Raw genomic sequence first — 13,596 nt, forward strand, 5'->3', positions numbered from 1 at the left:
CACAAGGACAACCATCACCGCCAAAAGGACCGCAATCACCACCACAATGACCACCACCACTAGGACCACCACCAAATGGTTCGCCACAAGGACTGCTGCTAAACACTCACAAGAAGGCCACCATGATTGCCATCAGCAGTGTCGCCAAGGAGAGCGACGTGGGGACCACCATGGCCGGCGAATGGACAAGGTAAGCCACCAGAAGCTACTGAAATACAATAAACATTACGATCAGTAGATGGGTTAATGAGCAGCAGATCAAGTAAATTGGAAATAACCCATGCGACTTCCAATAAAACTCACCACTTGATTAGAGATCGACTATCTGACGAACTACTCGATCTCCGACGTGATGTAGAATCACAATTTCACCCACTGATACTATTCGGAATTTCCCTACTACCTGATTCTTCGTACATTGTACTAACAAGTTACAAAGTCCACAACTTTCTTCAGCCATCTCGCATTGTTTTCGGAGGTGAATCGAAGCTGCTTGTGCCCAAAACGTGTGCAAGTTGATTTCATGGTGACATAGACGAAGCTGGTGTGCAAGTAGATTGAATTTAACATGAGTTCGTACAGTAATGGCTGAGATATCCCTCCACAAGATTACAGTACCGCCAGCAAAGTATTGACCGAAATATTACGTTATATGATAACATCTTTGAGATCCCATAGATGAGTACATTTATGTAAAGGCTGGGAGAAATTTCGCCAAAACTGTTCTTATTAAGGATATTCGATTCAAACCTATATTAAAAACGCAAAGTAGGTTATATGTGTGTCCACATCATCGAGGTTGCACCTTTGGGGGGAATCAGCTTGTCGCTTCAATTCACTTCCCCTCACAAGCGCAGTGAAGCCCAACGCCACCATCGTTTGAATCGCCAAGTGAGATTGTCTATTGACAGCAACCGTGCTGCATGCTTCTGTCGCCATCGATGAATCGTTCGAAGAGTAACTATTATATGATGGAGATGGATTCATACCATTAATAAAACGTGTTTGCTGATCGATTTGATTTGGTTACATAGGGTTTAAATGATCGGCTACTGCGTTTTTGATCAGTACCTAGTCTCTTTCGGATTTGCTGAGTTTTTGATTGCAATATATATATCTTATCAGTAGCAAAGTGCATGCATATTTGACATCTACTGACGAATTAAAATACTATTTCGGAAGCACTACAGTCCAATTGTATTGATATCAGTAGCATTGGAAGTTAGTCAGCAGCTGGTTTAAAGATCTAATGAAATCATTTAAGTAGATGTTTAAGCGTTCTACGTCTGACGTTGAGGGCGAGAATCGCAATTCAACTGGAAATACGAGTCGCATGGTTGCCTGTGTGTGTCGTATATTGGAGTGCGAGTGTGGTAATGTGGATGGCTAGTAGGTCCCAGAGGCTAGAGTGGTTGAGCGAGGGCGCTGGTGATGAGATCCACAGTGTTCAATGTTGATATGATTGATTGAATTTCATTTGTAAAGTATGGGGTTGTAGCTCAGATGGTAGAGCGCCCGCTTCGCATGCGGGAGGTACAGGGATCGATACCCTGCTGCTCCAGGCGTCTGTAGTATAGTGGTCAGTACTTCACGTTGTGGCCGTGACATCCTGGGTTCGACTCCCGGCAGGCGCATCTTTTTGACCTTTCCTTTCATTTTAGCCACACAATGCACTCACCGTCTTCCGCATTTCCTGTGAGACCACTTTTCCAGGTAGACACTTATATTAATAATATCAGCACATATATTCTTCCCCATAGGTATAGGAGGAATTAACTATCGTAGGACTTCCCGGGCGCCAACAATACTCCCCAATATCTATTACCCCCCTCTCTTCAATAATGTAATCGCATATATAGATGTGACTTCGAGGTCTTCACCGATTTTCGCACCAAACGCATGGCAGCGTGGCCTCGTCGAGGCATTTACGCCACATGGGCTCAAATGAACTACCATATAACCTTGTGATAAAACATTAGATTTGTAAGCTAGGATCGACAGGCTTGATGTCACAGGTGAGGACAGTCCTTTGTAGTTTACGAGATAGCCCACATGAAATTGGGTGTCCATCAATCCGTCATGTCGCTGTCGTCGACCAAACAGGTAGTGCTGGGTGACGAGTAGGTCCAACGGAAGAGTGAATTCGATGCCTTTGCCGTCGGTCACGACCTCCTACCCCACACCCACCCGGTCGAGGGCATCAGAGGAGCCATATTCTCGACGACAAGTTGCAGCACCTGCCGGACTCTAAGGTCGAAGCAGTGTTAGCCCAGGTGAACAACCCCGACGCCCCGTTCCGCTGATGCGATTGAGAAGGCCGAGTTTACGTGTTGTTTGAGCAAGGAAGTCAAGATCTCCTATGTGGCATTAATGTTTTGAATTTCGCAATTGAAACTGCAGCATGGTTGGTAAATATATCACGTATTAGGTGCAAATCAACAAATCCTTGAGTTGTTGGTGCAAGTCAACGGCAAACACGAGTGTTGGTGCAGATGTACGCTAAAAACGGTATATAGCCACTTCTACTCTGGTGTAGCAGTGAGTTTAACGGACGAAACTAGCTGTTTGTTGATTGCAATCAAACAAGTTAGGTGCGACGGTGTGAAATGATAGCATGCCTCGAATTGAAACTATTGCTCTGAAGGTTTTGCCTCCCTGCCTTACCAACGCCAAGACATTCGTTTCAAGAATTGTTTTGCAGTCTATATCATTGGACAAATTCATAGTGCAACTCTTACTTTCTTCGGTAGGCCTTGCATTGTGAAGTTCCCTGCAGCAATAAACCTTACGATCAGTAGTTGGGTTAATGAGCAGCAGATCAAGTAAATTGAAAATAACCCATGCGACTTCCAATAAAACTCACCACTTGATTAGAGATCGACTATCTGACGAACTACTCGATCTCCGACGTGATGTAGAATCACAATTTCACCCACTGATACTATTCGGAATTTCCCTACTACCTGATTCTTCGTACATTGTACTAACAAGTTACAAAGTCCACAACTTTCTTCAGCCATCTCGCATTGTTTTCGGAGGTGAATCGAAGCTGCTTGTGCCCAAAACGTGTGCAAGTTGATTTCATGGTGACATAGACGAAGCTGGTGTGCAAGTAGATTGAATTTAACATGAGTTCGTACAGTAATGGCTGAGATATCCCTCCACAAGATTACAGTACCGCCAGCAAAGTATTGACCGAAATATTACGTTATATGATAACATCTTTGAGATCCCATAGATGAGTACATTTATGTAAAGGCTGGGAGAAATTTCGCCAAAACTGTTCTTATTAAGGATATTCGATTCAAACCTATATTAAAAACGCAAAGTAGGTTATATGTGTGTCCACATCATCGAGGTTGCACCTTTGGGGGGAATCAGCTTGTCGCTTCAATTCACTTCCCCTCACAAGCGCAGTGAAGCCCAACGCCACCATCGTTTGAATCGCCAAGTGAGATTGTCTATTGACAGCAACCGTGCTGCATGCTTTCTGTCGCCATCGATGAATCGTTCGAAGAGTAACTATTATATGATGGAGATGGATTCATACCATTAATAAAACGTGTTTGCTGATCGATTTGATTTGGTTACATAGGGTTTAAATGATCGGCTACTGCGTTTTTGATCAGTACCTAGTCTCTTTCGGATTTGCTGAGTTTTTGATTGCAATATATATATCTTATCAGTAGCAAAGTGCATGCATATTTGACATCTACTGACGAATTAAAATACTATTTCGGAAGCACTACAGTCCAATTGTATTGATATCAGTAGCATTGGAAGTTAGTCAGCAGCTGGTTTAAAGATCTAATGAAATCATTTAAGTAGATGTTTAAGCGTTCTACGTCTGACGTTGAGGGCGAGAATCGCAATTCAACTGGAAATACGAGTCGCATGGTTGCCTGTGTGTGTCGTATATTGGAGTGCGAGTGTGGTAATGTGGATGGCTAGTAGGTCCCAGAGGCTAGAGTGGTTGAGCGAGGGCGCTGGTGATGAGATCCACAGTGTTCAATGTTGATATGATTGATTGAATTTCATTTGTAAAGTATGGGGTTGTAGCTCAGATGGTAGAGCGCCCGCTTCGCATGCGGGAGGTACAGGGATCGATACCCTGCTGCTCCAGGCGTCTGTAGTATAGTGGTCAGTACTTCACGTTGTGGCCGTGACATCCTGGGTTCGACTCCCGGCAGGCGCATCTTTTTGACCTTTCCTTTCATTTTAGCCACACAATGCACTCACCGTCTTCCGCATTTCCTGTGAGACCACTTTTCCAGGTAGACACTTATATTAATAATATCAGCACATATATTCTTCCCCATAGGTATAGGAGGAATTAACTATCGTAGGACTTCCCGGGCGCCAACAATACTCCCCAATATCTATTACCCCCCTCTCTTCAATAATGTAATCGCATATATAGATGTGACTTCGAGGTCTTCACCGATTTTCGCACCAAACGCATGGCAGCGTGGCCTCGTCGAGGCATTTACGCCACATGGGCTCAAATGAACTACCATATAACCTTGTGATAAAACATTAGATTTGTAAGCTAGGATCGACAGGCTTGATGTCACAGGTGAGGACAGTCCTTTGTAGTTTACGAGATAGCCCACATGAAATTGGGTGTCCATCAATCCGTCATGTCGCTGTCGTCGACCAAACAGGTAGTGCTGGGTGACGAGTAGGTCCAACGGAAGAGTGAATTCGATGCCTTTGCCGTCGGTCACGACCTCCTACCCCACACCCACCCGGTCGAGGGCATCAGAGGAGCCATATTCTCGACGACAAGTTGCAGCACCTGCCGGACTCTAAGGTCGAAGCAGTGTTAGCCCAGGTGAACAACCCCGACGCCCCGTTCCGCTGATGCGATTGAGAAGGCCGAGTTTACGTGTTGTTTGAGCAAGGAAGTCAAGATCTCCTATGTGGCATTAATGTTTTGAATTTCGCAATTGAAACTGCAGCATGGTTGGTAAATATATCACGTATTAGGTGCAAATCAACAAATCCTTGAGTTGTTGGTGCAAGTCAACGGCAAACACGAGTGTTGGTGCAGATGTACGCTAAAAACGGTATATAGCCACTTCTACTCTGGTGTAGCAGTGAGTTTAACGGACGAAACTAGCTGTTTGTTGATTGCAATCAAACAAGTTAGGTGCGACGGTGTGAAATGATAGCATGCCTCGAATTGAAACTATTGCTCTGAAGGTTTTGCCTCCCTGCCTTACCAACGCCAAGACATTCGTTTCAAGAATTGTTTTGCAGTCTATATCATTGGACAAATTCATAGTGCAACTCTTACTTTCTTCGGTAGGCCTTGCATTGTGAAGTTCCCTGCAGCAATAAACCTTACGATCAGTAGTTGGGTTAATGAGCAGCAGATCAAGTAAATTGAAAATAACCCATGCGACTTCCAATAAAACTCACCACTTGATTAGAGATCGACTATCTGACGAACTACTCGATCTCCGACGTGATGTAGAATCACAATTTCACCCACTGATACTATTCGGAATTTCCCTACTACCTGATTCTTCGTACATTGTACTAACAAGTTACAAAGTCCACAACTTTCTTCAGCCATCTCGCATTGTTTTCGGAGGTGAATCGAAGCTGCTTGTGCCCAAAACGTGTGCAAGTTGATTTCATGGTGACATAGACGAAGCTGGTGTGCAAGTAGATTGAATTTAACATGAGTTCGTACAGTAATGGCTGAGATATCCCTCCACAAGATTACAGTACCGCCAGCAAAGTATTGACCGAAATATTACGTTATATGATAACATCTTTGAGATCCCATAGATGAGTACATTTATGTAAAGGCTGGGAGAAATTTCGCCAAAACTGTTCTTATTAAGGATATTCGATTCAAACCTATATTAAAAACGCAAAGTAGGTTATATGTGTGTCCACATCATCGAGGTTGTACCTTTGGGGGGAATCAGCTTGTCGCTTCAATTCACTTCCCCTCACAAGCGCAGTGAAGCCCAACGCCACCATCGTTTGAATCGCCAAGTGAGATTGTCTATTGACAGCAACCGTGCTGCACGCTTTCTGTCGCCATCGATGAATCGTTCGAAGAGTAACTATTATATGATGGAGATGGATTCATACCATTAATAAAACGTGTTTGCTGATCGATTTGATTTGGTTCCATAGGGTTTAAATGATCGGCTACTGCGTTTTTGATCAGTAACCTAGTCTCTTTCGGATTTGCTGAGTTCTTGATTGCAATATATATATCTTATCAGTAGCAAAGTGCATGCATATTTGACATCTACTGACGAATTAAAATACTATTTCGGAAGCACTACAGTCCAATTGTATTGATATCAGTAGCATTGGAAGTTAGTCAGCAGCTGGTTTAAAGATCTAATGAAATCATTTAAGTAGATGTTTAAGCGTTCTACGTCTGACGTTGAGGGCGAGAATCGCAATTCAACTGGAAATACGAGTCGCATGGTTGCCTGTGTGTGTCGTATATTGGAGTGCGAGTGTGGTAATGTGGATGGCTAGTAGGTCCCAGAGGCTAGAGTGGTTGAGCGAGGGCGCTGGTGATGAGATCCACAGTGTTCAATGTTGATATGATTGATTGAATTTCATTTGTAAAGTATGGGGTTGTAGCTCAGATGGTAGAGCGCCCGCTTCGCATGCGGGAGGTACAGGGATCGATACCCTGCTGCTCCAGGCGTCTGTAGTATAGTGGTCAGTACTTCACGTTGTGGCCGTGACATCCTGGGTTCGACTCCCGGCAGGCGCATCTTTTTGACCTTTCCTTTCATTTTAGCCACACAATGCACTCACCGTCTTCCGCATTTCCTGTGAGACCACTTTTCCAGGTAGACACTTATATTAATGATATCAGCACATATATTCTTCCCCATAGGTATAGGAGGAATTAACTATCGTAGGACTTCCCGGGCGCCAACAATACTCCCCAATATCTATTACCCCCCTCTCTTCAATAATGTAATCGCATATATAGATGTGACTTCGAGGTCTTCACCGATTTTCGCACCAAACGCATGGCAGCGTGGCCTCGTCGAGGCATTTACGCCACATGGGCTCAAATGAACTACCATATAACCTTGTGATAAAACATTAGATTTGTAAGCTAGGATCGACAGGCTTGATGTCACAGGTGAGGACAGTCCTTTGTAGTTTACGAGATAGCCCACATGAAATTGGGTGTCCATCAATCCGTCATGTCGCTGTCGTCGACCAAACAGGTAGTGCTGGGTGACGAGTAGGTCCAACGGAAGAGTGAATTCGATGCCTTTGCCGTCGGTCACGACCTCCTACCCCACACCCACCCGGTCGAGGGCATCAGAGGAGCCATATTCTCGACGACAAGTTGCAGCACCTGCCGGACTCTAAGGTCGAAGCAGTGTTAGCCCAGGTGAACAACCCCGACGCCCCGTTCCGCTGATGCGATTGAGAAGGCCGAGTTTACGTGTTGTTTGAGCAAGGAAGTCAACATCTCCTATGTGGCATTAATGTTTTGAATTTCGCAATTGAAACTGCAGCATGGTTGGTAAATATATCACGTATTAGGTGCAAATCAACAAATCCTTGAGTTGTTGGTGCAAGTCAACGGCAAACACGAGTGTTGGTGCAGATGTACGCTAAAAACGGTATATAGCCACTTCTACTCTGGTGTAGCAGTGAGTTTAACGGACGAAGCTAGCTGTTTGTTGATTGCAATCAAACAAGTTAGGTGCGACGGTGTGAAATGATAGCATGCCTCGAATTGAAACTATTGCTCTGAAGGTTTTGCCTCCCTGCCTTACCAACGCCAAGACATTCGTTTCAAGAATTGTTTTGCAGTCTATATCATTGGACAAATTCATAGTGCAACTCTTACTTTCTTCGGTAGGCCTTGCATTGTGAAGTTCCCTGCAGCAATAAACCTTACGATCAGTAGTTGGGTTAATGAGCAGCAGATCAAGTAAATTGAAAATAACCCATGCGACTTCCAATAAAACTCACCACTTGATTAGAGATCGACTATCTGACGAACTACTCGATCTCCGACGTGATGTAGAATCACAATTTCACCCACTGATACTATTCGGAATTTCCCTACTACCTGATTCTTCGTACATTGTACTAACAAGTTACAAAGTCCACAACTTTCTTCAGCCATCTCGCATTGTTTTCGGAGGTGAATCGAAGCTGCTTGTGCCCAAAACGTGTGCAAGTTGATTTCATGGTGACATAGACGAAGCTGGTGTGCAAGTAGATTAATTTAACATGAGTTCGTACAGTAATGGCTGAGATATCCCTCCACAAGATTACAGTACCGCCAGCAAAGTATTGACCGAAATATTACGTTATATGATAACATCTTTGAGATCCCATAGATGAGTACATTTATGTAAAGGCTGGGAGAAATTTCGCCAAAACTGTTCTTATTAAGGATATTCGATTCAAACCTATATTAAAAACGCAAAGTAGGTTATATGTGTGTCCACATCATCGAGGTTGCACCTTTGGGGGGAATCAGCTTGTCGCTTCAATTCACTTCCCCTCACAAGCGCAGTGAAGCCCAACGCCACCATCGTTTGAATCGCCAAGTGAGATTGTCTATTGACAGCAACCGTGCTGCACGCTTTCTGTCGCCATCGATGAATCGTTCGAAGAGTAACTATTATATGATGGAGATGGATTCATACCATTAATAAAACGTGTTTGCTGATCGATTTGATTTGGTTCCATAGGGTTTAAATGATCGGCTACTGCGTTTTTGATCAGTAACCTAGTCTCTTTCGGATTTGCTGAGTTCTTGATTGCAATATATATATCTTATCAGTAGCAAAGTGCATGCATATTTGACATCTACTGACGAATTAAAATACTATTTCGGAAGCACTACAGTCCAATTGTATTGATATCAGTAACATTGGAAGTTAGTCCGCTGCTGGTTTAAAGATCTAATGTCCATGCAGGTTGGATAGCGACAAAATGGTCACGACCTCATGTAGTTCACTGAGAATAAGCTGTCGTTCAGAGAAGCGTACCACATGTATCGGTTTTTGGCAGTCGATTCCCTTCTCCACAGGGCCGCCAACGAGAAGCTTCGAACTATTCCGACCAAGCAACATCGGTCATTACGGGCTGTGGGGCATCATTTGGGTGTGTCGCACACCACTGTCCGCAGGCTCATCAAAGACAAGCAGATCCGGGTGAGCGCGAATTCCCTCAAGCCCCTGCTCAAGCCACACAACGCCCATCACATTAATTACTGCTTGGAGTTTGTGGAGCATTCGAACGACGTGTGCAAGTTCAATCCGATGTACAGCGACGTGCACCTCGACAGGAAGTGGTTTTGGCTCGACGAGCTGACAAAAACAATCTACCTCGGAATCGACAAAGAGGAACCGACGCGAGCATGTCACAACACGAACTTCCGAACCAAAGTGATGTTCCTTTGCGCCGTGGCGCGCCCACGATTGGTTGTAGCGACTGGAGCGTGGTTTGATGGCAAGATCGCGATGTGACCGTTCGTGTAGGGCGTGCCAGCATTGCGTACAAGTCGAAACCGACAAGCTGGTACGATTGAAACCAAGCCCATATCCGTCACAAGAGACGTTTACTACGATATGGTGGTGAACCACGTCCTCCCTGCAATTCGACGGATTTGGCCGCCATCACTGAAGGGCCTCCCGATCCTACTTCAACACGACAATGCCTCGGCGCACAACATTCATGACGCCATGTTTGAGTCTTCGTGCAAAGCATTCGGTATAGTAGTATCAATGATTTTTCTTGTTGTATATATTCGAATTACTAATATCAAATTGTTCTAGGATGGAACATTTCGACGCGTTTTCAACCACCAAACAGCCCTGACTTGAACATCTTGGATCTTGGATTCTTTCGTGCTATTCAGACGCTGCAGTATAAAAAGGAAGCAAGCAATATCGATGAGTTGATACTAGCTGTACATGAGGCATATGTAGAGTTAGATGTGTGGAAACTTCGGAGAACATATTTCTGACGCTGCAAGGTGTTATGACTTCTATTCTGGAGGTTAGCGGGTACAATAACAAACTGCAGCATATTGGCAAAGCTAAACTGCGTCGTATTGGCCAACTACCAGAATCGTTAATAGTAAGTAGTGACCTTGTAGCTACCTGCAGTGATAGAGTTCTCCAGTTTGAGATCGAAGACCAACTAGCCAGAATAGGTTTGTAATTGTGTGAGACACGACTTCCTTATATTTCTTTCCACTCGGACAGTGGACACTTCCTTATATTTCTTTCCAGAGTAGTACTAGTACTTTGTATTAATACTATTACTACGTAGTACTATTGTGCTTTGCACTTGTTTTGGCGTCAATTTAATACTGGTACTACTTAGTACGTAGAACTACGTAGTATTAAAGTAGTAGTATACTAAAGTAGTAGTATACTAACGTTAGTAATAGTTATACTACTCTGGAGTATGGCGCAAGTCATCTAAAGACTACTAGTAGTAGTACACAGATCGGCCATCCTCAGGAGGAGACGTTTTACTGTTAAACCCACGAAATTTCGAAGTTAACAGTAAATCATTACTGGTATACTTCGAAGTATGATACAGTACTTGGAGTACGTGTTTTAGGGTACGTTAAACGTCCTGAATAATCCGGATACAATGGAAACGTTCATACGGATAAGTGCTGTATACAAAGACCAAGATATTCTTGATGCTCCTTTTCGGCCTGGCTCCACATATTTCCATACAAAAAAGCCGGTTGGTGTTAAATTCTATTACTCGATCAATTTTTCACCAATCGAAAATCTGAACAGTAATTCTATCGTTATTACGGCTTATTTTCGTAAAAAATCTCAACACAAAACAAGGCATTTTTTTTGTAGAATTTAGATGACTTGCACCATATTACTAAACTGGTACTACCAGTTTAGTTGGAGCTGTGACATTGTCATTATACACCTTGATCACGCATTAACGGAACTACAACGGTCGTTCGGCCTTGGCCAAGATCGCCGACATTTACAATCGCGCGGCTTCGTCGACCTCATCAAGCTTCCTTTCGGTACTGGCTTGGTGGGGCTTAGGATCGAACGGACCTGCATCCACTTTGCAGTTGGAGTTGTGATTGGGGTACGTGGCGTTGTTGAAGAAGGCGGCGAGGGTATTGCGGATGCAGCTGCTGCGCATTCTGTTGATGCCGTGACCATACCCGTCGCGTGTGACGAACACCGCGTTGGGGCCCATGAGTCTGGCGAGCGCTCGGGCGCCGCGCAGGGGGGTGACGGGATCGATTTTGTTTTGCAGAATCAAAATCGGTTGGCGCAGCTGGACGTTCCACGGACCACTGTAGCGCTCCACGGGGCGAATCTTCCAGTACATGGCAGGCAAGGCATCATAGGCAAACTGCATGCCAAAGAGGGGGCTGTTACGCTTGGCCTCGCGGAGAGCGCGGTGCCAGTCCCGCGTCCCCTTCAATTCACCGTCATTGGCAATGTAGATGGGGAACTCCATGCTCATGCCAAGGTAGGAGGGGTTTGTCACGGGGCATGTATCGGGCACGGGGGGCGACACGTATTGGCCCCGCAACAAGTTGTGCAGATCGCGCGCCAAGCCGAGCCACTTCTTCGGGTCGTACAATGCCTGTAGGATCATGAATCGAACATCGGCCGCTGTGAGGACGGAGAAGTCGTCCCTGGCCGCCGTCGGCGCAATGACAGGCGTCTCCTCCATCGTGGCCAGAAACTCGCGAACGCGCCTGCCGACTTGGGGCTCGGACGCGAGCGGGCAGTTGGCCTGACCCGCCGCCTCGCATGTGTTGGCAAATGAATCAAACGTTTCGTCGGCATCAACGGTGGACGTGGCCAGCAGGTCCGACGAGGGTCCCGTGTACAGTGTCGGGTCGAGCACCGATTCGATCACGACGCGGCCGACGCGGTGGGGAAACATGTTGACATACGTGGCACCGAGAACGGTGCCGTAGGACTTGCCATAGTAGTTGACCACGGATTCGTTTAGGGCGGCCCGGATCAGGTCCATGTCCCGCGCCACGAACGACGTCGACAGGTGCTTGACGTAGTCGCCGTCGTACATTTCGCAGCGGCGGACTATGGCCTCTATGGACGCCCCGTACCGCCCCAACGATGTCTCGGCGGTCGGCGAGTCGAACGGCACGTTGCTCCGACTGGGCCACTCGTTCGAGGCGGTGTAGCCGTTCTTGGTGCAGCGCGCGGGGCGCGACATCCCCACCCCACGGGGGTCGAAACCCAACACGTCGTGCTGGCCCCCGAGGTACTGCGCGACGCCGCTTTCAGCAAAGGGCATGCCAGATATCCCCGGTCCCCCAGGGTTGAGGAGGATGGTGCCCTTGGCGGCATTGGGGACGCGGAAGCGGCGGACGGCGATATCGATAGTTTGGTTGGGCGACGGATCCAAGTGGTTGAGGGGGACTTTGAGAAACCCACATTGCACGCGGGTGTCGTTCGTGTCGGGGCATGGCTGCCAGTTGAACGGGGTTTGTTGCGCCCCCACGGTCATGACCGCGACGGCGAGCGTACCATAGATGCTAGGCATGATGCGGGTGTTTTGCTGGCAATTTCGAAATGACAAATCTTCATAAATATACCAAAACGACAACGTCGTAGCAAGGACCAAAATGTGTCTCACGGTCATTCCATCAGATATGGCTACCCCGGGTACGAGAACGATTTGGGTGGGTTAGGTGCATCATCTCTGCCTTTCAAGTGATTGTTCTTGGTCGATTATTCGTTTGGATTCAGTGACGCTTGGATGCCCTAGTGCACGCGCTCGTCCACGGCTCGGACAAGCCAGTGCAAAACTACCATAGAGGTTTGCATCCAACTTGGTTTCGAGCACAACTGCTACAATGCATACTCGTGCTATGCTTTAATTAACATTGTATTCCTTATATGAGGATCACTCTGATCGGTACTAGTACCTGGTAGGTCAACTCCTGTCAGCCACACCTATGTGCAGTACCGTACTATACTCCAACTTGAAGTTAGGTGAATGAATAATTCCCTGAGAGAAATGGTTCCTCTGTTTCCTACGTAATCATTTTCCTTCCAAAGACCCAGTAACCAATCCTATGACAGATGGACACCATCGTGGTCATCGTGGAAGTTAAGCTACCGCGCCATTGTCGATTTTGGAGGGACACGTGAAAGGCCAAGAACTTAACGAGCCATCGACGCAACTCAACTCCTTTCATGTCAGGATATGACGCATGCTGCTGTAATAGTGTATGCTTCTGCTCGATTGTCAGTTGTAACCGCGACAGCGGCGGCGCCATATTGAGTACCTAGTGTGAGTGTCGTCAACATATGTTGCATTATTTGCCTGGTTATTTTAAAAGTTGAATATTCCTCTTGGATTTTATGATTGGTTTGCACACAAAATTATATTTACTGAAATCATATAGATTTATGGTGGGTTCATTATTCTGGGCGACTTCTGTGAAACCCCGGACCCCTTATCTTGCTGCTCCCGGAGTTATGTAAGTGCATCGCCAGTAGTTAGAAAAGAACAATAGTACGTAGTACTATTACAAACTGACCGTAAGTTAGCTTATTGGACTCTACAGTACTAGTAGTATACTAGTAC

The 13,596-nt window shown here is 45.9% G+C and overlaps 2 protein-coding genes and 6 non-coding genes across 8 annotated transcripts; 7 read left to right on the forward strand and 1 right to left on the reverse strand.

Annotated features, from left to right (window-relative positions):
* The first annotated feature begins 1,488 nt into the window (after positions 1 to 1,488).
* On the forward strand, positions 1,489 to 1,561 carry H257_11318. Its single transcript has one exon. It is a non-coding gene; the product is annotated as a tRNA-Ala (tRNA).
* A 1-nt stretch (position 1,562) lies between these two features.
* H257_11319 lies at positions 1,563 to 1,634 on the forward strand. The gene has a single exon. It is a non-coding gene; the product is annotated as a tRNA-His (tRNA).
* A 2,415-nt stretch (positions 1,635 to 4,049) lies between these two features.
* H257_11320 lies at positions 4,050 to 4,122 on the forward strand. Its single transcript has one exon. It is a non-coding gene; the product is annotated as a tRNA-Ala (tRNA).
* Position 4,123: 1 nt separating this feature from the next.
* Positions 4,124 to 4,195, forward strand: H257_11321. The gene has a single exon. It is a non-coding gene; the product is annotated as a tRNA-His (tRNA).
* Positions 4,196 to 6,611: 2,416 nt separating this feature from the next.
* Positions 6,612 to 6,684, forward strand: H257_11322. The gene has a single exon. It is a non-coding gene; the product is annotated as a tRNA-Ala (tRNA).
* Position 6,685: 1 nt separating this feature from the next.
* On the forward strand, positions 6,686 to 6,757 carry H257_11323. Its single transcript has one exon. It is a non-coding gene; the product is annotated as a tRNA-His (tRNA).
* A 2,263-nt stretch (positions 6,758 to 9,020) lies between these two features.
* Positions 9,021 to 9,849, forward strand: H257_11324 (hypothetical protein; the record flags this gene model as incomplete). The annotated part of the gene is made up of 3 exons (XM_009838219.1): positions 9,021 to 9,455; positions 9,510 to 9,727; positions 9,807 to 9,849. 3 exons carry the CDS (start codon positions 9,021 to 9,023, stop codon positions 9,847 to 9,849), a joined length of 696 nt encoding a protein of 231 aa, XP_009836521.1.
* Positions 9,850 to 10,995: 1,146 nt separating this feature from the next.
* On the reverse strand, positions 10,996 to 12,546 carry H257_11325 (hypothetical protein; the record flags this gene model as incomplete). Its single annotated transcript, XM_009838220.1, has 1 exon — positions 10,996 to 12,546. The coding sequence occupies one exon, from the start codon at positions 12,544 to 12,546 to the stop codon at positions 10,996 to 10,998; it is 1,551 nt and encodes a 516-aa protein (XP_009836522.1).
* Positions 12,547 to 13,596: the final 1,050 nt, after the last annotated feature.

The sequence above is a fragment of the Aphanomyces astaci genome, assembly GCF_000520075.1.
Source record: "Aphanomyces astaci strain APO3 unplaced genomic scaffold supercont1.33, whole genome shotgun sequence".
Lineage (NCBI taxonomy): Eukaryota > Oomycota > Saprolegniomycetes > Saprolegniales > Verrucalvaceae > Aphanomyces > Aphanomyces astaci.